The sequence below is a fragment of the Manihot esculenta genome, chromosome 1 (genome assembly GCF_001659605.2).
Source record: "Manihot esculenta cultivar AM560-2 chromosome 1, M.esculenta_v8, whole genome shotgun sequence".
NCBI lineage: Eukaryota > Viridiplantae > Streptophyta > Magnoliopsida > Malpighiales > Euphorbiaceae > Manihot > Manihot esculenta.
This window is the reverse complement of record NC_035161.2, coordinates 12,173,304-12,195,952: the sequence shown is the minus strand read 5'-3', so window position 1 is coordinate 12,195,952 and position 22,649 is coordinate 12,173,304. Positions and strand designations below refer to the sequence as shown.

General features: G+C 35.1%; 1 protein-coding gene across 1 annotated transcript; it reads right to left on the bottom strand.

Moving 5' to 3' along the window:
• Positions 1 to 10,671: 10,671 nt before the first annotated feature.
• LOC110625983 (COP1-interactive protein 1) lies at positions 10,672 to 16,967 on the bottom strand. The gene is made up of 4 exons (XM_021771699.2): positions 16,775 to 16,967; positions 16,285 to 16,375; positions 13,710 to 13,881; positions 10,672 to 13,432 (listed from the first exon to the last, which is right to left on the bottom strand). The coding sequence occupies exons 3-4, from the start codon at positions 13,801 to 13,803 to the stop codon at positions 10,923 to 10,925; spliced, it is 2,604 nt and encodes an 867-aa protein (XP_021627391.1). The 5' UTR covers positions 13,804 to 13,881; positions 16,285 to 16,375; positions 16,775 to 16,967; the 3' UTR covers positions 10,672 to 10,922.
• Positions 16,968 to 22,649: the final 5,682 nt, after the last annotated feature.

The following is a 22,649-nucleotide window of genomic DNA, read 5'->3' as shown; positions in this document are numbered from 1 at the left end:
TTGGAGCAACTCTCCTTCAAACCCTCCAACGTGCACAACTTTGTGTTTTTAGCTCAAAACCTTCAAAATCCATAAAAACTCAATCAAACCTTTGCATAATTTGATGAAAACATGAAGAAAACTCAAAAAGGACAGGGTCTCACCTCAGAAAGTGAAAGAAACGGCAGTACTTATCCGTTCAACCGACTGAGGGCCTTTTATAGGTGGCTGGCCAGACTACCTTCGGCGGCCTATCGTGAAACCGAAAGCCATGCATGTTCGGCGGCCGAATGTCACCTTCGGCGGCCGAACCTGGCTTTTCTGCCTTGGTTCTTTTCTTTCAAAACCTTAGTTCTATTTAACTTGAAAACATGAAAACATACTTCATGACTTTAGAAAACCATAAATCCTACCCGTCTAACGAATGCCGACATCCTGGATTCCACCGGACGACAGGAATTCAGATGCCGGACTCGAGCCGGGTATTACAGGATATGCTCCGAATGTGTGTGTTAGACTTTGGCGGTTCTTGGAGGCAGCATCTACCTCTGGTGGAGTTTGCCTACAATAACAGCCATCATGCTAGCATAGGGATGGCTCCTTATGAAGCGTTATATGGGAGGAAGTGCAGATCACCTGTTTGCTGGGAAGAGGTAGGAGAGAAGGCTCTTGCAGGGCCAGAGTTAGTAGAGATTACCAGTAGAGTGGTGCCCGTGATCAGAGAGAGGATTCGAACTGCGCAGAGCAGGCAGAAAAACTATGCAGACGTACGCAGAAAGCAGATAGAGTTTCAGGAGGGTAGTATGGTATTGCTAAAGGTGTCTCCAATGAAAGGAGTGGTTCGTTTTGGAAAGAAGGGTAAGTTAGCTCCACGGTACATTGGACCCTTTGAGATTTTACAGAAGATTGGAAATGTGTCGTATAAGCTAGATTTACCTACTTCTATGGAGAGGATTCACCCGGTATTTCATGTTTCTATGCTACGGCAATTCGTGTCAGATCCGAGTCAGGTTCTTAGTGAGCCTGAAGTGGAGATTCTTAGAGATCTCACTTATATAGAGCAGCCAGTACGGATTTTGGACACACAGATCAGACAGCTAAGAAACAAGGAGATTCCGATGGTGAAAGTCCTATGGAACCACCATAATCTAGAAGAGTGTACGTGGGAGACGCGGGAGTCTATGCTCCAACAGTATCCATATCTGTTTTGAGGTTCGTTTTCCTCCTTTTTATGTGTTTATTTGTTTATTTGCAGAACATTCGAGGACGAATGTTCTTAAAGGGGGGAGAATGTAATACCCGGCTAGAGTCTGGCGTCGGAATTCTACTTTCCGGTGGAATTTATGATGTTGGAATCTTTAGAAGGGTAAGATTTATGGTTTTCTAAAGTAATATAGTATGTTTTAATGTTTTAAAGGTAAATGGAACTAAGTGTTTGAAAGAAAAGAATCAAGGCAGAAAAGCCAGGTTCGGCAGCCGAAGGTGACATTCGGCCGCCGAAGGTGACATTCGGCCGCCGAAGGTGACATTCGGCCGCCGAACATGCATGGCTTTCGGTTTCACGTGTGGCCGCCGAAGGTGGTCTGGCCAGCCACCTATAAAAGGCCCTCAGTCGGTTGAAAGGATAAGCTTTGCCGTTTCTTTCACTTTCTAAGATGAGACCCTGTCCTTCTTAAGGTTTCTTCATGTTTTTATCAAATCATGCAAAGGTTTGATTGATTTTTATGTTATTTTGAAGGTTTTGAGCTAAAAACACAAAATTGTGAAGTTTGGAGAGTTTGAAGGAGAGTTGTTTCAAAACTCCACGTTAGGATCGTTCATCTTCTTGGTTTCAAGAGGTAAGTGAAGATCCTGAACTTGTTTTTATGTTTTCTGAAGGTTTTATGACGTTTTGGGAGAGAGTTGTATGAATAGGGTAAAAGGGAGGTTTTGTGATATTTTTGTGACAACGCTTGTATATGTGTTTTATGTTTTGTGTTGTTGGGGTTTTTAAGTAGGTTTTGACCCCTTTGAGCATATACTTGGGTGTATGCATGTTGAGAAGTTGAGGTGTTTGAGTTGGAGGAAGATTGGTGTGTTTTGGCGTGAGGCAGAGCAGGTTCTGCCTTCTTGATGAACCCAGCTTCGGCCGCTGAACGTGCTGAGCCGAGCCTTTGGACTTTTGGCTTTGGAGGGGAGTTTCGGCCGCCGAAGGTTAGAGACTTTCATCTCTAGAGTGCCTTTCAGCCCCCGAAACTTGCCCCCGAAAGGGTTCGGCTGCCGAAAGTTGAGATTCGGCCGCCGAAGGTGCATGAGTTTCGGCTCTAGAGAGGACTTTCGGCCGCCGAACCTGCCGCCGAAAGTATTCTGTCCAGCCTTCCTTTGCATGCTTTGCATGGATGTTTGCATGACTTTAAGGGGAGTCTTGGGGAGGTTAATAGAGTTGTTCTTGACTTCGTTTGGTCCCTCATTTGAGTTTATCTGTGCTTACACAGACCAAAAGAACCAGAAAGAGCAGCAGTGAGTACTGCTCCAGAGTTTACAGAGCCTGCAGAGTCAGTCCAGATAGCCAGAGGTGAGTGGAACTAAACTTAATTCTTTTAATTGAGCAATGGAATGTGTTTTAGCATATTTCATGCATCATGGTTATGCAGTAGGTTGATTGCATTAGAATCCACGAATATGTTGCATTGCATCGTTATTTGTTGATGTGGGTGAATGCTGAATGATCCAATAGTCACTGAGATAAGTCCAGGAGCCTTTAACTACGCCCTGGTAGGTATAGAAGTCCAGGAGCCTTTGACTACGCCCTAGCAGGTATAGTAAAGTCCAGGAGCCTTTGACTACGCCCTGGCAATGGTAAGTACAGGTGTTATATACACATATACATATATGAGACAGGAAATCCAGGTGCCTTTGACTACGCCCTGGTATGAGATACTGGGACTATTTGGTGACAGGTTTACCCTTGATGTGGTTTGTCTGTGATATGATGCATTCCATATGATCATGTGTTAATGATTTATTTTACTGTTCTACTCACTGGGCTATAGAGCTCACCCCACTCCCTTAACCCCAATCTTGCAGGTTCAGTGTTCAGTGTACAGGGGAGATCAGCAGAGTACAGCAAGAGTAAAAAGATTTGTAATAGCTTAGAGTGGACATGTAATATTAACGAGATGTCCTAGTTGTGTATACAGTTACAGTTGTGCTTGACTTAGTTAGTTTGTGTTGTAAATCTTTTGTATACATGGTCTGTTTATATAACTATTTTACAGTGTATGCGAAAAACCAGGCTTAACAGATATGAATAAACCCATCTAGAGCAAGCTCTAGTCAGGGGTACAGAATACAGAGTACAGAGTACGGAGTACGGAGTACAGAGATAGTGCATGCACAGGTTAAGCCGTGGTTCAGAAAAGAGTGTTTATTTGCACAGAAAATGTAGGATCATGTATGAGATTTACAGGTACACAGAGAGTATAGCAGGCTAGCTACGGGTTCTGGCGGCCTTAAGCCGACCTGAATCCTAGCGCCGGTGACGGTCCATTTTGGGGTCGTTACACTCGCAGATACTCAAATATCTTTATGTGATAGAGTCCTTTATCTGTAACAGTTACAGATAGACTGCAGATCTATTAAATATTATTATCTTATAATAATAAATAATTAATAATAATAACACTTTATTATTATTAATTAACATTAATAATAATAACACTTTATTATTATTAATTATACTAATGGGCTTTTAGCCCATTAATATAGCACATCAACAACGTTCTTGTGTGTGACCCAATAGGCTCACATTAATCGGCAATAGGCCCAGTCCCACAAGGCCCATAAGTCATAAGTGGCCTCTAGCAAGACATTATGACTATCCAACTAATATGAGGATCAATAGTCCAATAAAGCCTAATAAATAGAACATGTATTAATCCCTTTGTCACACGATATCTAGTTGTCATGGTCAATGTCAAACTTATAATGTCCAAACTTATGATTTCTCGATCTCTAAGTAGACTGATAAATTCAAATGATATTGATCACACTATCAATTCATTTGAGCACGACCATACATTTCTCAGTCTCACTTATCGAGGGGCCCAGAAGATATCTCTCTCATAGAGAGGGACAAATCCTATCTTGATTGTTCATTATCCTCTACATAATTTCTATTATGCTCAATCATAACCTTTATGATTGTCCGATTAAAGACAACGTTTGGTTATATCAAAACATAATTGTCCTTATGTTGGAAACTATGAAAATCTCAAGTCAAAGGATTAAGACATAACTACTTTGAGATTCACTTATGACAATAACCCATGTAGTGATCTCAATGCAGGTCCATCCAATACTTTGTTCTCTAACAAGTATTTATGATTATTGAATTATATCAACATATACATAATCATCTCATGATTATCGTTCAATAATCATACTAGTTATATTTTATTATTATCAACATAATAATAAGTAATCAGGGATGATAATCATTATTATATAACATGCAAACAAATAATAATGATAAAAACCTCTTTTATTAATAACCAAAACGACATACAAAAAGGTCCAAGATAATGGCCTAGGGCATATACACTAACACAGGATTCACATCTCTTCTTCTACCTTTCTTCTTTTCTTTTATTTTTTATTTTTCTTTCAGCCATAAGAGGCTGAAACCTTTTATTCTAGTTGAAGATTAGGTGATGCTTTAGTTGTTTTATGAATTGGGAGACTTGATCAAACATTGTTTATCTTTTGTTATTCAATATTCATACAATCTCATGCTTAATTCCATTATTGCTTTGTTGTTTTGATCAATATGGCCAATTAATTCTTGATTGCAAGGTAATAAGATATTAGTTAGGGTGATTTAAGTCCGTAATTGTTTGGATTATTCGAACATAAGAACACTTGATGTAAAAACCAAGGAAATTGTATGATCTAGTAACATCTCATGCGTTTGAGTAGTTAGAATTGGATCTCTCTCTTTCTTCATGCAATTAACAATTGTTTGATGCCTAAGGTCCAAGGATGTTCCTTGGCAATTTGTTAATTAGTAATTAATTAGACGACGTTCCCTAATTGATTTAATCATAAGGAGAGACATGGTGGTGAGAAGCGTCTTCCATCTCCATAACTAATCTATTGAATCAATCAAAAGAAACTAAGTGTCAATGATCAATCCCAATAACTGAAGTGGATCCAACTCTTCAACTAGAGCTTTCTTATTATTTATTTCTCTTTTATTTTATTATTCGCTTATTTTAATTGCTTTCAGTAGTTTGTTAATCAAATCAATCTCAAACCCCCCATTTTACTTTTACTGCAATTTATTTTTATTCCGCTTTCAGTTTATCTTGTTTTCAGTTTTATCTCATTTCAGTTTATTTTGCTTTCCGTTTATTTCTCTTTCAGTTTTATCTCGTTATATTTCGTTTCAGTTTATTTTGCTTTCCGTTTATTTTTCTTTCAGTTTTATCTCGTTTCAATTTTATCTCGTTTCAGATTATCTCGTTTTCAGTTTTCTTCTTTTTCAGTTTATTCTTGTTTCAGTTTATTTTTGTTTCAGTTTATTTTATTGGTCTTGATAAGGAAAATAGGTAAGTTCTCAATTTCCTGTGGATTCGATCCTTTCACCACTATCTGCAGTTGTAAATTATTGATAACCAGAAAGGTTATTTTTGACTGGCTTCGACAACCGCAAGTCAAAAATTGGCGCTGTTGCAGGGGAATTGATTTAACTTATTTGTTTTTCTTTCAGGACCAAATTAAAAAAAAAAAATTTTGAAGACCACCTTTGTGCAGGAGCACCTTCTGCAACACATTCGGCCGCCGAACCTCATCCTCATTCGGCCGCCGAACATCTCACCAAGGCACAGTCACCATCGCAGATCTGAATCATGGATGAGGTAAGTAGATCTGATTTTTCTTTACTGACATCTTTTATGAAAGAATTTGTCATAGGACTAGTTCAATAGGTTCAAGCATCTCAGCCACTAAGGCCATATGGGACTGATGCATATGTAGGATACCCAACTGATCAATGTCCTATGCTTTATGGGAATAGTCAGCGTAGACATACATTTGGAGGATTCAGTGACCAACCAATTCATGCATATGGAGGATTCTATGAACAGCCAAGACATGATCCATACTATAACACATACAATCCAGGTTGAGGAGACTGTCCAGACTTTAGTTATGCATGGGATAACGACTACCAAAATTATCAAGGATATCAAGCCCAACCAGAATCTCCAAGTTCCAACCAACGCCTTGAAGAGAAGATGAGGACATTGGCAATTTCTGTGCAAACTCTCCAACAGCAAATGGAATAATTGACCACCTCAATGAGTGCAACCATGATAAGAAGAGAGGACAAGTTTCAAGATGATGACACAGATGATGAAAGTTCGCAAGTTCAAGAAAAAGCTGCTGAAGAGAAACAATCAGAAAATTGTTTGTCCAAACAAACTGGTCAAACAGAACCTGTTGATAGTTTAGATGTCATTGATTATTTGAGCAAAAATGTTTTTTATATGAATCAAGATGATATTCTGAACAATAATCTTTGTAGGGAAGAGAGCCAGAAAGAGCCAGAACTGAAAGAAACTGACTGTTACATCCAACAGGTGAACTACAAACATGAGCAGAACAAAGGAGAGCCAATCGCACCTCTTCAGATCAGCCTTGCGCAGACTGAAACTACCACCTTTCAGCCGCCGAACACTACCACCTTTCAGCCGCCGAACCTCTCACCATAGCTTCCATCGCCTGAAACTCCTTTCAGCCTTCCAACGCAAACAGTCCATGCTCACAAGGAACAAATGGTATTCCAAGCACCTAAACCAAAGGACCATGCAGATCAATGTCTTCCCAAACCTCCGGATAAGGTAGAATTTATTTTGCATAAACTTAATGCCAAATTGCAGCCACCTATGGAGAAATATCAATTGAAGTTGGAAGTGCTCAAAAATGCAAACATAAGGGCTAGAGGCACACCTCATCTGAAAGAGGAAAAGCTGATCATGTTACTTCATGAGTACATGAAAGAAAGAGGATGGGTTATGACCAAATCAAAAGGAGTGCTACACTTTCTACTCAATTCAGTTGGGACTCTTTTTCCTTCCCCAATTACTTGAGCCTTGATCAAGTGGATCGCATCATGCACACCACACCCAGGGGAGTACTCAGTTTCTTTTGCATTTTAATATTTTCTATACATTGAGGACAATGCATGATTTAGGTGTGGGGGTGCATATTTCTGAATTTTTAATTTTTGCTTTGATTTTCAGTTTAAATTTTTATTTTCATTTTCAATGTGATTTTTTTTCAATTTTTCGTTTTGTTTTCAATAACACACACAACCACAGTCTTCTTCTTTTTTGTATTCTGATTTGCTTCACTCAAACTGATAGACTATGTTGATGAGCTTTTCTTTCCATGACCCCATTGATGTGATGACTCTTTAAACTTATGTTGAATCAATTGCAGTGAGTTATATTCATGTTTGAGTATTGCCTTTTGAATTGAATCTTTGAGTTTTCCATGGTGAAAAATATATTGATGACACTCATTAGAGAGAATAAATTGAAAATTGTGTGAATGAACTTAACAGGACTTGATTTAGCAATTGGTGTTGATTTGCCCAAATCATTGAGAGAAAGAAATTCACAAAGGCTTAGACTTCAAAAGCACAAATTGAAAACTGTTCCAATGGTCAAAAGACTATGAACAGAGCTAATAGCCACTTGGACAGGTGACCAACTGAGTAACTGGGGGTGGGTATCACAAATATGTACCTTCACGTCAAAAGGTTGGTGACTTGTTCAAGTAAAATTAAAAGTGTAAAAAGCTGAATAAAGTACTTCAAGGTAAGGGCAAGTCACTCTGAAAGCTAGAAAAAGTCTTATCTGAACAAATAATATCTGCATGTATGATCTCTCTTGAGTAAAACAAATCCTAGCCATGGTAAGCAAAGGGAAACAAGGAAAGAAGGTGAGTAATCTTCATGCATATATTCTTCACTGCAATGATTCAAAATAGGTGTCTAGAGTAAGAGTTTAAGTGGAAATAAGGATCTAGAGCAAAGAAAGCTTATTTGACTATGTTTATTTGCTTAAGGACAAGCAAAAGGCAAGGTGTGGGGATATTTGATAGAGCATATTTTAGTCCATATTATCATGATCTTATTGATGTTTATTTACACCTTTTCTACCTAATTTTGTGGTTTTAATCATGTTTTGCAGATATTAGGTGTAAAGAGACAATATGGAGAAAATGCTCTTAAAACTACCAAAAAGTGCCAAATATGGAAAGTGCCAAAAAAGGAAAGTTTTCAAATATGGAAAGTGCCCAAAAAGGAAAGTTTTTAAATATGGAAAGTACTAAATAAGGAAAGCTTTCTTATAAGAAAAGTGCCAGAAAAGGAAAGCGTAATCAACAGATTCTTTGAAATTCAAATTGCATATTCTTCTTTCCTTATTCAGAAGGTGAAGCCAATTATGGAAAATGTCAAATAAGAAAAGTTTTCAGAAAAGGAAAGTCCTCAAATAAGGGAAGTGCAGAAGCAAAAGCAAATAAAGAAAGTTCAGTCAGAAGATTATTTGAAATTCAAATCGCAGATCTTTCTTTCCTTATTCAAAGATGTGCACACACTGCAGCAGTCATATCTTCCTATTTAGGCAGCAAGATCTCATAAAGACGCACTTTCCTCTTCTGCGTTCAACATTTAAAATTCAAACGAAGGTTCCATCTAAAAAGGAAAGACTGAACAGATTCACTTTCCCTTCTGTATTCAATGACTGCGCTCCACTTCCTCTTCTGCAATCCGCGCGCACCCTTCCTCTTTTAAAGCCTAATCTGCGCGCCTCCTTCCTTCTGGAGAATTTGCAACGCGATTCTTTCCTTTTCAGCACTTTGGGCAGCCTCTTCACTAATTAGGAAGCAAGTATGACTTAGGGCAGTACTTTCAACTATAAAAAGACACATAAGGAGCCTCCACACAACCTTTACACACCACCTTGGAGACACCTACGGGATTCACATCTCTTCTTCTACCTTTCTTCTTTTTTTTATTTTTTTATTTTTGTTTTAGCCATGAGAGACTGAAACCTTTTATTCTAGTTGAAGATTAGGTGATGCTTTAGTTGTTTTATGGATTGGGAGACTTGATCAAACATTGTTTATCTTTTGTTATTCAATATTCATACAATCTCATGCTTAATTCCATTGTTGCTTTGTTGTTTTGATCAATATGGTCAATTGATTCTTGATTACAAGGTAATAATATGTTAGTTTGGGTGATTTAAGTCTGTAATTGCTTGGATTATTCGAACATAAGAATACTTGGTGTAAAAACCAAGAAAATTGTATGATCTAGCAACATCTCATGCGTTTGAGTAGTTAGGATTGATTTAATCATAAGGAGAGGCATGGTGGTAAGAAGCGTCTTCTATTTCCATAACTAATCTATTGAATCAATCAAAAGAAACTAAGTGTCAATAATCAATCCCAACAACTGAAGTGGATCCAACTCTTCAACTAGAGCTTTCTTATTATTTATTTCTCTTTTATTTTATTATTCGCTTATTTTAATTGCTTTCAGTAGTTTGTTAATCAAATCAATCTCAAACCCCCCATTTTACTTTTACTGCAATTTATTTTTATTCCGCTTTCAGTTTATCTCGTTTTCAGTTTTATCTTGTTTCAGTTTATTTTGCTTTCCGTTTATTTTTCTTTCAGTTTTATCTCGTTTCAGTTTTATCTCGTTTCAGATTATCTCGTTTTTAGTTTTCTTCTTTTTCGGTTTATTTTTGTTTCGGTTTATTTTTGTTTCAGTTTATTTTTGTTTCAGTTTATTTTATTGGTTTTGATAAGGAAAATAGGTAAGTTCTCAATTCCCTGTGGATTCAATCCTTTCACCACTATCTGCAGTTGTAAATTGTTGATAACCAGAAAAGTTATTTTTGACCGGTTTCGACAACCACGAGTCAATATGTTAATATTCCTCTTTCCCTTCTACTCTGATTTATCAATATCTAAACCCTTATTAGTTTTTAGATTTCCTATTCCCATAGTATCATGGCAATAAGTACTTGCGTGGAAGTGCTGCACTGTGTGCATTCCAATAGGTTTTTAGAGATTTAAAAGTGACTCTTTCTCTGTGATTATGACTAGTTTATCAAATAGAAATTAAAATTTTTTTGAATATTTGGTTTTCTAAATCAGTATACGTTTGTCTATTTTCTCTCCTTATGGAATGATCTATTTCTGCATTGCTGGTTTTATGAATAATGTGCATTTGTTGATGTGAAATAACAATTTGATTTGAATAGTTTCTTCCCGTGCAGGAATTGGGGTTTAGGAACTCGAAGGCAACATAAAAAATGGACTTCAAAAATCCTGTATAAAAAAATCTTGCGATTTTAATTAAAATTTTAAAATATAGATCTTATTTCGTAGAAGTTAAGTTATTTTCTTAAAAATTATTTAATATTACTGATTAATTTTTCTAAAGGTTTTACACTCTCATCAAAAAATGTCTGAAAGAAATGAACGCTTTTCCTCAGTTTCTGTTTGACTGTGACCATGACCATAATTAATTGATATTTAGCTACCAAATTGAAATTAAATAATCCATAAAAAAATATATTTTACGAAAAGTTGTCACCCTTAGAACGCATGAAAAGAGAAGGCAGTATATAATCATGAGAAGAATTGTATATTTTCAAGCACAAACCAGAGCTTGACCATGGATTCTTTACAACCTGGTATTTCATGAACAAATACAAACAAGCTTTACTATATATTATAGCTAGCAGTAATATTCAACCATCACCTAAGAATGTTGATATTGACAATGCCCTTTTCCTTGGAAAAGATAAATGAAACAATGAACGTTATATAGCCACAAATAACCAAAACCGATCTGCTTGGGTAAGAAATACTGACTTCTATGCTGCCCTGTGGCCTCTCACAGGCATCTTCGACAGAATTTCTCTGAGATAATCATAGTGGCTTCTGTGATAATCAATCCACAGACACAGCTGCCTTATTGCCTCCCTCTTTTCTTCCCCCAGGTCTAGTAGACCTTTGTCCTTCTCTTTCATTATTATTTCCAATTGGCTGACAGCTTTAGTTAAGTTCTCCTTCTCACCTTCATCCTTTCTTATCTTAGCCTCTAGTTGTTCAATCTTCGCTCTCGATGTCAATTCTCGTTCTTTTGTAACTTGCAGTTGTACTACTAGATCACCTACTTCTTTTCCAAGTTGTTCCTTCTCATTCTTCATCTCAATTACCTTATTCTTTGCAATCTGAAGCTCATTTGACATTTCCATTATCCGATGTTCATAGCTTTTGCAGTCATCTTCAAATTTTAGGGACAAGGCTTCTACCCCTATCAAAGTACTTTTCACTTTCTCTGAGGCATCTGTGACCATCCTCTGGCAAGCTTCCTTGGTAGTAGCTATTATCCTCGACTTTGTAGCAATCCTTTCCTCCAACACTTTCAGCTCTTGCTGGAAATTTGCTTCTGCTTTCCTAAAGCTCTCTTCCTTCTCGGTTAGTAACTGTTCAGTGACCCGGAGCTTCTGGTTTAACAACCGGAGCTTAACTTCAATATTTCGGACATAATCAACCAAAGTATTGAGTTCATCTCCCTTTACTTCGAGATCTCTTTTCAGGTCCTCAACTGTTTCTTCCAATTCAGCTATTATTTGATCTTTGGATCCCGCATTCTTCTGAAATTGTGCTGCCATTTCTTCTACTTTCTTTTCGACAACTTTGTGATTTTCCTTGCTCTCCTGGAACCAACTTTCTACCTGCTTGTATTCTTCGCTCAGCTTCCTATATGCCTCCTCCTGTTCTATCAGCATCTTTTGTTGATCTGCAATTTTGCTTATCAACTCAGACTTTTGTTTTTCCATTCCTATCAGGCTTTCTCTGAATTCTTGCTTCTCTTTCTCAAGCTGTGACTGCAATTGGTTTTTCTTAGCTTGTAAGGAATTTAATTCCAATTTCATATTGTTAGCCTGCGTAGTTAAGGCCATTATTTGAGCAGAAGCTTCATTCTCTCCTCTTTCATGTCTCTCCTGGAGAGCAAAAAACTCTAGCCCCCTCTCATTTAATGTTTTTTCAAAATAAAAGATTTTATTTTGTAACCCTAGCATGTCCTCTCCTAGCCGTCCATTCTCCTTGATTTCAGTTCTTATTTGTTCTTCAAGATCAACTTTATGGTTTTGTAAGTTCTCCACCTCCAATTCCAGATATTTCATTTGCCCTGTCAAACTTTCTCTCTCTTCAAGAATTTTCCGGTAATCTTCAGTCTTCTGTGCTATTTCCTCTTTTAGATTTTCTAGTAGAACTAGGAATTCTGAGATTTCCCGAGTTTTCTCCTCCAGTTTCACTTCCAGTCCAGCTTTCTCATTGCCTATGGACTCCTGTTGCTGTTGTAACTCATTAACTTGATCTGTCAGACCCTTGACTTGAATTGATGCTTCATCAGCTTTACTTGCCATCTGATCTTCCAACTCCACATTTTGGGTGTGCAAACGTTCCAAGTCTGCTAGAAGAGTGTTTACTTGTGCTGTCAGGCTTTCTTTCTCTAGAGTCATATCGTCCAATCTTGAATGCTGTTCCAAAACTAACGAGGCAAGAGATTTATTTGATTCCTCAGTATGTGTCAATCTCTGGCTTAAATCTGACACTTGCAGCTCAGCAGATTCTAGTTGCTGCTTCATACTGGCAACTTCTGCTCTAAAGCTTTCTAGTTGTTGCTCAAGAACTACCTTTTCTTCTTGCAGGTGATTAGCAATGGTTTTAAACTCTTCTACTGTTTGCTCTCCTTCCACAATCAAGTTGTCCTTATCTTTGCTCATCTCCTCCAATCTCTTGTTCAGTTCTGCTTCCACACTGCCAGAAGCATCCAGGTTTTGCTTCAACTCTCCATTCTCAACTAAAAGTTTTCCCTTTTCCACATCTAATCTTTCAACTTCAAACTTCAACTTTCTAATGATCTCCTCTGTTTCTTTTATTTTGCTTAAAGCTGTCTGATGTTCCAAATTTAAAGCTTCCTTTTCTTCATTAGTAGCTATCAACTTACTCTTCAGTTCAGCAACTTCTAGATTTGTTGTTTCAAGTTCCTGCTTTAGGACATCTGCTATCTTCTGATATTCACTTTTGAGTTTCCCATTTTTATTTCCTTTGCCCTTGGAAGAATGATCGGATTCTGAGTCTGAGCTTGATGAAGAAGAGGTATCTGCTGCTCGTTTCCCATGAAATTTCTTTCTTAGCTCTCCAGTCAGATGATCATATTGTTTGTAGAGCAATTGATACTGGTTGTGGAAATCCTCAATTAGCTCAACCAGAGGTTCTTTCTTGGAGTTTTCTCCTGAGAACCCATCTTTTTCTTCAAGGTCTTCCTCTTTGAGAAGCTTCAAGATCTTCTTTACTTTGTTCTCAATTTCTGCAAGAAAGCAGAAGATGTATTTACACTTTTCAACGCAAGAAGAAGTCTATATTTGAATGGTAACCAAAACTAAGGAAGAACTGGTTTAAGATAACAAGAGCATAAGATACAAATGAAAATTTGGAAAGTATCTTAACTCTTAAGCTAATCATTGTTCATTAAATTTTCAGATTCCCATTCTTAATAGTTCCATTTTCACAGAATTTAGAAAGAAAAGCAAGGCCACTGTCATAACATCAAAAAGAAGTGCTTGAAGTCACTGATAGAGGATCACCTGTTTTAGTTCCTTTTAGCTGTTCACCTTGCTCTGGATCAATGTGATTGCCAAAGAATGATTTTATAGACTCTCTCCAATGCTGCCTTGTCATCTTCTCTTTGAATTTTCAATAAATTTCCTTTGCAACAATATTCAGTCAAGGTGTTCTCCTGGCACCAAATTTTAAAATCTGCAAAGCATGGTCAATACAATTTTCATATCTCAGAACTCCATAATTCAGTGCAAATCATCTTTTCCAATTTATCAAATTTGATGCAAGTATAAAGAGTTGTAAAATTGCAAAACTTGAAGAAGAGACCTGATGGATAAAATGCAAGCAAAATGGAGGCTAGTTCATGAAAAGTATGCTGTAATGCTGAAATAATGTTTATGCAGTAATGCTATTAAATAGGTAAGGTTCATGTTCCAGTATCCATCATTGAGGAAGTTATGGCTAACGTTTTTGACAACTAGGTAACCAACTGAATATCTATCAACTAATGAAGCATGGATAAAGGTTCAACTACTTCCATAACCAAATGGAAGTGCCTACAATCTTGTTCTAGGCAAAAGACAGCGTTGTTACATTGGAGGTTGCAACCAACGGACAAACAAAATCAGTTAAAGTGATTCACAGCTTTTAGAAAAAGTGACATGGTGGAATCCCAAATGTGCCATGAAACTATAAGGGTACGTTTAGGACAACAGTTTTTTTTTTCTTTTTCTATTTTCTATTTTTTAAAAAAATTATAGTTTTTATCTTTTTACAGAAAATAAGAAAAAAAATATAAAAACTTGTTTTCGCCTGCAATGATAAAAAATGTTTTCTAAGTAAAAAAATCATAACTTTCCATATTAAATTATTTAAAATTATATCTAAAAACTTAGTTGTTTTACTATTAAAAATTTTTACCGTATAAGAATATAATTAATTTCATAACTGTAGATAAATATCTTTTTATAATTATTTAATTTTAGTTATGAAAATGGAAAAGTTAAATAGCATAACCATTATGGTAAAGGAGAATAGTGTTAGACAATTTAAAGCTGTTTTTCGATTTTTATTATGGAAATTGACAAGTACAAATATAAGATCTTATTTGGTTTATTCATTGAATATAACTTATAGCAACTGTTGCTAATAGCTGATAGCATATAACTGGTTATAATATATAGTTGATAACTGATTCTATCTTATATATTTTAGATATTTAGTAAAATATATTTAACTATTACTGTTGGAGTGTAGAAGAACTAATAAAGTGTATATATCAATATATTATATTAATAAAATAATTATAATAATATTAATTTATTATATAAAATAAATCATAATTAAAAATATAATTTTAAAATATTATTATTTTTTATGCACATATAATTTTTAATAATGAATATTATAATTAGTTTATTTTTATTTTAGAATTTTTAATTTATGTTTTATGTATTATAATTTTAAGTAATTTATTGCTATAAAACTTATAATTAATAAATTATAAAAGGTAATTTAATCTAAATAAAAAATAAAATCAAAACAATTATAAGCTAATTCAAAACAATTCTAATTTTAGAGTTAATCCGAAATGCAGCTAATAGGCACTATCTATTAACTATCCTTTGCTCTTTTAAAAATTACCAAACAACTAGTTTAGCTGTTTGGATGTCTATCAGCTGCACCCAACTGCTAAACTAAACACTCTAAAACTTCATCTTACAGTTTTCTAAAACTTTTTTATTTTAGAAAACTACTCCACTTTCCTGTCAATAAACATGTCCTAAAGTTTTCATTTTTAGCATGAGGAACCAGCACCCAATTTCAACTTCGCTCAATTCTATGTTAATCCTACCTTTTTTTTTTTTTTTTGCCTTGTAATTGATCCTACCTTTTATTTTTCTTGATTGTGTTTTTACAGATAATTTTGTAATAATTCAAGAGGATGCCAAATCCTCGTATGTCCAAAAATAGAACGTGATTTTTTATAAAATAAGATTCAAAAGTAAAATGCATCCATAAAGCCATTAGTCTAATAGACCAATAGAATGTATGCATTTAGATCTTCTAAATTCTGATGTTCAAAAAGAAAGAAAGGAAAGGGTCTGTTTTCTTTTTCTTTCAATATTAATTTTTCAAGCAAGTGATGAAGGATGACAGAACATAGTTTCGTCAAACAAATTCCTCCCAAATTAATAAACTGCCTTTTTAAGTCATAAGCTTAACCAGAGCACGTAACTCCAGATCTGGTGCCACATTACCAGCACTAGGGATTTTCTTTTTTAAAATGAAAAGGACAGCTTCTATCGAACAATAATGAGCTGTTTCCCTATTCCTATTTTTGTTAGGAAAAGAAATTATATTAAAAAAAAAACTGCGAGCGGAAATGCCAACGACAGGAGGCAACGGGGACCACCGCGCGTGAATAAACCAACGGTGGAGATTGGCGTCAGCACATACTGCCGCCTCTCACAGAAGCTATCGACGCCGGATAATCAACCATTGCTAAAATGACAATTTAAAAGACTGGAAAATCCGTTTTAAAACCTTTCTGAATATTTATATTTTTTTCACTGCAGGTGCAAAAATTATTTTATTTACCAGGAAATTTCTCCTTTTTTTGTTTGGTTTCCTGTTAGTCTTCTTCAGCAAGCTTGGCTAAGGTTCTGCAGTATCCCAGTACTGAACCAATCTGCAGAAAGACACATAAAAGTGATGATTAACCAAAAGGCAGATATAGAGAGCCAGAGAGAAGAAAGCAAATAATCAAACGATCATGAGTTCTTCAACTAGACCTATATTTTGATTTCAAACAAAATAAAAAGAAAAAGCGCATCTCATCAGCGGAAAAGATGAAAAAGGAGCAAAGATAAGTAGAAAACCGTAACGCGCATGCATGCAAACTGGATTGATTCAATTTCCAAAGACAATACAACTCGATCCAATCAACAAGAACTTCACAGGAAATCAAACTTGAAGCCAAGTTCAGCGTCCAACAACATGAGATAAAAAATGAAATCCGAAGAAAAAAGAACAAACTCGAAAGATTGAGAAGTGAAAAGCTAATCAGATTCATAATCATATGGATTACCTCTAATTAAGAGATGAAAAGCTCGATTCTGAAACGGAGAGCTTAAGACGAAACGCAAGAAAAGAAGAAGCAATGTCTCTAATGAGAAGGAGGAGGAGGAAGGAGAGAGAGAGAGAGAGTGAGGGATTTGATTGTGTTTTATTAAAAAGAAAAAAGAATTAAACGGAAAGCCGTTTTGTTTGGATTAGAGGACCCAAATCCACCGGACAGCATTTGTAGCTTCCTTCAATTGAATCATTTCTTTGGAGCTTTCTCTTCAACTATGGATTTTAGATTTATTACTTCACTTGCCACTCACCTTCTCGTTGCTCATTTTCGTCAGCGTTATTAGAGTCCAAGTTTCGCGATTTTATATGTTATTTCGTGCGAGAGAAATCGCGAGATTTTCCCTTCTTTTTTTTTTTCTTTTCGGCGTGCTTACATAATTGGATAGTTGGTAGGGCCACCATGAGTTTTGTGCTCCCGCGCTCGTTTTACGTTTTGTCTGTATTGCTATTATGAGGCTTTTATTCGCTGCGGTCATTTACTCAGTTGCAGCCTGCATGATTTTTTTTTTTTTAAATAATAAAAATCGAAAATGTCGTTTCGTTAATGTTTTTACAAAATTGAAATTTTAATAGTTAACATTCCTATTAAATTGTCTAGAAAACTAAATTTTTTCCCTTTAAAAAATCATATAATAAAAAATTGTAGAAATTTTATACCCGTTAGTACATCGATACCACAATATCAATTGTCTTAAAGATTTTTTTTTAATTATTTGTCATTTTAAAAATTTTAAGATAATATTAATTTTTATTTTTTATATATGTCCTGATATATATTAACTATACTGCTTTGATTTTCTAAATTCTCCCTTCTTATTCATTTAACTTTAAGTCATTTAATATTATTATATAAAAAACAATTATCTAAAGAATATTTTAAATAAATTATTATAATCTTTTCTAAAAAAAAGTATTGATTAGTCTATTTAGTTTTGTTGGGCAAATCTTAAGAAACATATATCATGAAAAAGTGGTAATATTATTATGTTAGAGCTAAGGGATCTCTTAGCTTAACGAGTTGATATTACCAGCTAGAGGAAAGTGCATCTATAGTTACCATATAGCTGGCATAAGGTGGTACAAATAAAATTTGGAGCGGGGCTCAGTATTATTTAGTTTAAAAATCAATAGAGTTAGTTTAATTCAGTAATTCAGTTTAATTTTAAAATTAAATTAATTCAATTCGATTTAAATTTTTATAAATTTCAATTTACTTGATCGGATTTAATTTTAGATGAAAACAATTTGGACCACATAAAATCAAAATAAACTATATGCTGCTGTTTAGTTTATTTTAAGATTTGATATTCGATAAAAATTTCCTTCTTCTGATTCAGTCATTTGTTGTCTCCACTCCCCCAATTCTTCTATAATCATTCTCTTATCCCTTCATTTAGAATATGTTAAAATCCCAGTATCTATATGTGTGGCCGCCTCCTGTTGTTAAATGAAGGATTATCATTCTCTTTGTGATACGAACTAGCAAGCATTATTACATGGAAATTAAAGGAGTAAGGATCCATTGGTACTTTCTAGTGGACCAGTGATAAAAAGCAAAGCTAAAAAGCTTGAAGCAGTTATGAATTTACACATTTAAGAACAAGTAATACAATAATTGACTGAAATTGCCATTGGCAAATGTATTGTGGAGTTTGAAAACATATCTAAACTACTCACCTTGCTTGAGGTGTGTAATGGAGATGGCACTGTTTAATTTATTTGACATTGTTATGATGGGCTTGCTATATTTTATTCTTTAAACACTTTATTTTGACTTTGTTTGGACTTGTATTCTGCTTATATTTTATCTTTTAAGTTTTAGAGTGTTGAGCCATGTTTTGGACTTATGTTTTAATACTTATGAGTTTGATGTGTTATTTTAATGTGTGATTCGATTTGGGCCTTGTGTGTGGTTTGGCCAAGTCTAAGAAGAGTGTTTTAGGATTTTATTTATTTTTTCCTTACTAAATAAGGATAAGAAACACTTGTAAGAGGGATTTTCGAATCAAAATTTTCAGAATTCTTCTTTATGCTTTTAGTGTCTAATTGCTTTGAGTGAGAGCGAGGATTTTCTTACATCAATTGCAATAAGAATCTTAACTGACTTATCAACTATTCATTGTGGCATTTGTCGGATTCTCATCTAAATCTTTTGATCATTAGTGTTTTAGCTTCTCTAAGTATGGGTGCCATAGGAGGTAGGTTTATCAAATCTTTGGATTTCATATTTATTTGTACGTGTGGATTTGAAACTTGTGTCAGAGAGTTCCACGTCAGTTGGTATCAGAGTCAAAGTGAGGTAAATTCTTATTTATCTTAAGTTCTAAGGTTTTTTTGAGTTTTTCTTTCTTCTTCTTTGTTGAATTCGGTGAGGATTTCTTGTGTCCATGGCTGCACCTTTTTTATTGTTTGAATTGTTATCTAATCTCTTTTTTTGGAAGACGAATTCAAAATTTACAAAAAAAAAAAGGAAATTTGAAGGATTACTCTTGTTTGGCCAAAAATCGTATTTGCCTTATTTATCTTGATCTTGGCCGAAATTGCGATATATTTTCTATTTCATCTATATTGTTTTATCTTTCTCAATTGATGGCTGAAATTAATGAGAATCAATTTAAATTTTAAATTGGCTTGAATTCAGATTGGGAGATAAAAGAAATTCTATATATTTTCTAAAGTGTTTTAAGGCAATTGCATTTAAATTGATTTGATATCAAATCCTTCTTTTAAGATCAGAAAATTCATCCATAATGCTGAAGTTGAGTGAAATTTAATTTTCTTTTTTTCTGATTCTATTTGTGGGGTTTTGATACTTGCCTTATAGGGTAGATTTAAATATATCCATATTTAATTTACTTTGAACTGAATTAAATTTAAACTTTTTTTTTTCAGATTCATTTCCATTCGAATTCTAAGTTTCTATTTTTGGTTTAAGATTGCTTTTACTTCCTTGACATTGCTAGAGTATTGGTTGCTTGTATTTATACTCTAGATGATAATTTTTCAAACAGTACAAAACCTTGTTCGTGTGTTACTTTCCAAATTATCAGTGTTTTCTTTGTAGTTTTTGCGTGCTTTCTTTTTTCTTTAGGTTTTATTCTTTGTTTCTTTAAATACACCTTGTGGTCGGTCGGTTGACCTTAAATTCTAAAGTGCAATTGAAGAATCAGCAAAAGAGTGGTAAGAGTCAAAACACTTGAGTGCTTTTATTTCTAACACCATATTTGCTAGTTCTCTTTGTTCTTTATTGATTTAAGGCAGAATGAGCAAAGACAAGAATGTGGTGGATAGTACTAATGAAAGTGAATCGGACATCGTTAATGATTATAAGCTCTTTAAAAAGTCAATTGGTGGTGAGTTTCAAAGGCTCAATAGGGCTCTTGGGATGATGATCGAAGCTATAGAGAGTTTGAAAGTCTCACGGATTTCCACTTCTACAAGAATGGCTCATAAAACTCTTAACCCCGATAGACCACAAGTCCGAGAACCTCAAGTCCAAGGTGAAGTTGATGATACAAAAGATAATATCGGACAAGGAATGAGAAGAGGTGAAGTTCATGGAGATAATAAAACTAGTGTTGGGTGGAATAGAGGTGGAGATGCTAGACTTGGCCAAAATGATGATGAGACCGAGACTTACCAAACCAATACAATTGATGGTGACTTGAGCTCCATTAAGATGAAAGTTCCTGAATTTAAAAGGAATAACAATGCTATAGAGTACATTGAATGGAAGAGAAAAACTAAGCAGATATTTGAGTGTCATAACTATAATGAGAAGAAGTCTCATATCACCGCCGTTGAGTTCACGGGTTATGCTTTTTTCTAGTGGGATCAATTGAAATACACTAGGAGAAATAAGGACTTAAGGGCAGTTCCACCATGGGAACATTTGAAAGAGTTGATGCGCTAGAGATTCATTCTTTCACACTATTATAGGGATTTGTACAACAGGTTAGCAAGACTAGTGTAAGGAGGGAAGAGTGTGTAAGAATATCACAAGGAGATGGAGATGATGATGGCTCGGGCTCATATTGAGGAGGACAAGCAAATGTTGATGTCTAGGTTTCTAGGTGGTCTTAACCACTACATTGTTGAAGAACTTGACATGTACTGATATAATACCATGGAGGATATGGTTGATAAAGCAATGAAAATAGAAAGGCATCACAAGGGCAGAAATAACCTTAAAACTATATACAACAAGTCCTCAAATAGTGATGATGAATTTCAAGGCTATAGAAGTAGAAAAAAGAAAGATTACAAAAGCTCAATCTAAAGGGACAAGGATTTGGTCTCCACTAAAGACCTTCTCAAGGGAATAACAAGCAACAGTCAGGTAATTCTAACTCTTCTACCCCTAGTAGAGATATAAAATATTTTAAATGCTTGGAAAAAAGACATATTGCATCTAAATATCCTAATAAGAGAGTTATGATAACCACTGTTGATGGAGGTGTAGTGTCTGATTATGATCATAGTGATGATGAGATATATGTTGATATGACTGAATTGATTAATTCTCATAATGATTGTGATGATTCAGATGTGTTTGTTGATAATATATTACTTGCTGAACATGGTGAGATGCTTGTTGCTAGGCGTGCTCTGAATATGCAGGTTAAGGAAGAAAACCTAGAACAACAGAAAAATGTATTTCACACTAGGTGTTTGGTTAATGGGAAAGTGTGTGCTCTTATTATTGATGGGGGTAGTTGCACAAATGTGGCTAATGTGTATATGGTAGAGAAATTGGGCTTAGCTTCTATTAAAAACTCTAAGCCATATAAATTGCAATGGTTGAACGATTGTAGTGAGGTTAAGGTTACACGCCATATGGTTGTGATATTTTCTATTGGTAGGTACAAGGGTAAGATTTTGTATGATGTGGTACCTATGCAAGCAAGCCATATATTGTTGGGTAGGTCATGGCAATATGATAGAAAGGTACAACATGATGGGTTCAATAACAAATACTCTTTCACTCATGAAGGAAAAAAGGTTATACTCACTCCTTTATCACCTCAAGAGGTATATGCTGATCAAATAAGGATGCTGGAGAGAGAGAGGGAGGCTTCGACCTTGGCTACAAAGAGGAGTGAGAGTCCGAGTTTTGTGAAAAAAATAAGAGAAAAGAGTAAGCCTGAGAGTAAAGAGGCCGAAAAAAAATCAAGATCAAAAAATGGCCTATTGGTGAGAGAAAAAACACAAGAGGAGAGGAAAAAATGGATATTTTATGTGAGAGCGAGAGAGGTTAAGAGTGTTATTTCTTTAGGGCAGCCCATATTGCCGCCCATATTGCTTATAAGGTATAAGGAGATTTTATTTGCTGATATTGATATTAACCTTTCTTCTTTGCATTCTAGTTTTATGTCTATATTGCAGGAATTCACTGATGTCTTTCCAGATGAGCTACTTAGTGGATTGCCACCATTGAGAGGGATTGAGCATCAGATAGATTTCATGCTTGGTTCTACAATCCTAAATAGATTAGCTTACCGAAGCAATCCAATGGAAACAAAGGAGATGCAAAGGCAAGTTGATGAGCTTATGGAGAAGAGATTGGTGAGAGAGAGTTTAAGTCTATGTGTTGTTCCGGTGTTGCTTGTTCCAAAGAAGGATAGCACTTGGCGAATGTATATTGACTGCAGAGCAATTAACAATATCACAGTGAAGTGCAAGCATCATATACCTCGACTAAATGACATGTTGGATGAGCTTTATGGTGTTGGATACTTTACTAAAATTGATCTTATGAGTGGATATCATTATCATCAGATTAGGATGAAACCTGATGATGAATAGAAAACTGCATTTAAGACTAAGTA

Bases quoted from the DNA above. Each gene is read 5' to 3' on its own strand.
- LOC110625983 (XM_021771699.2), bottom strand. From the start codon at position 13,803: ATGACAAGGCAGCATTGGAGAGAGTCTATAAAATCATTCTTTGGCAAT. The intron at 13,433-13,709 runs GTGATCCTCTAT...GCTTTCTTGCAG, and splicing joins GCTAAAAGGAACTAAAACAG to AAATTGAGAACAAAGTAAAG.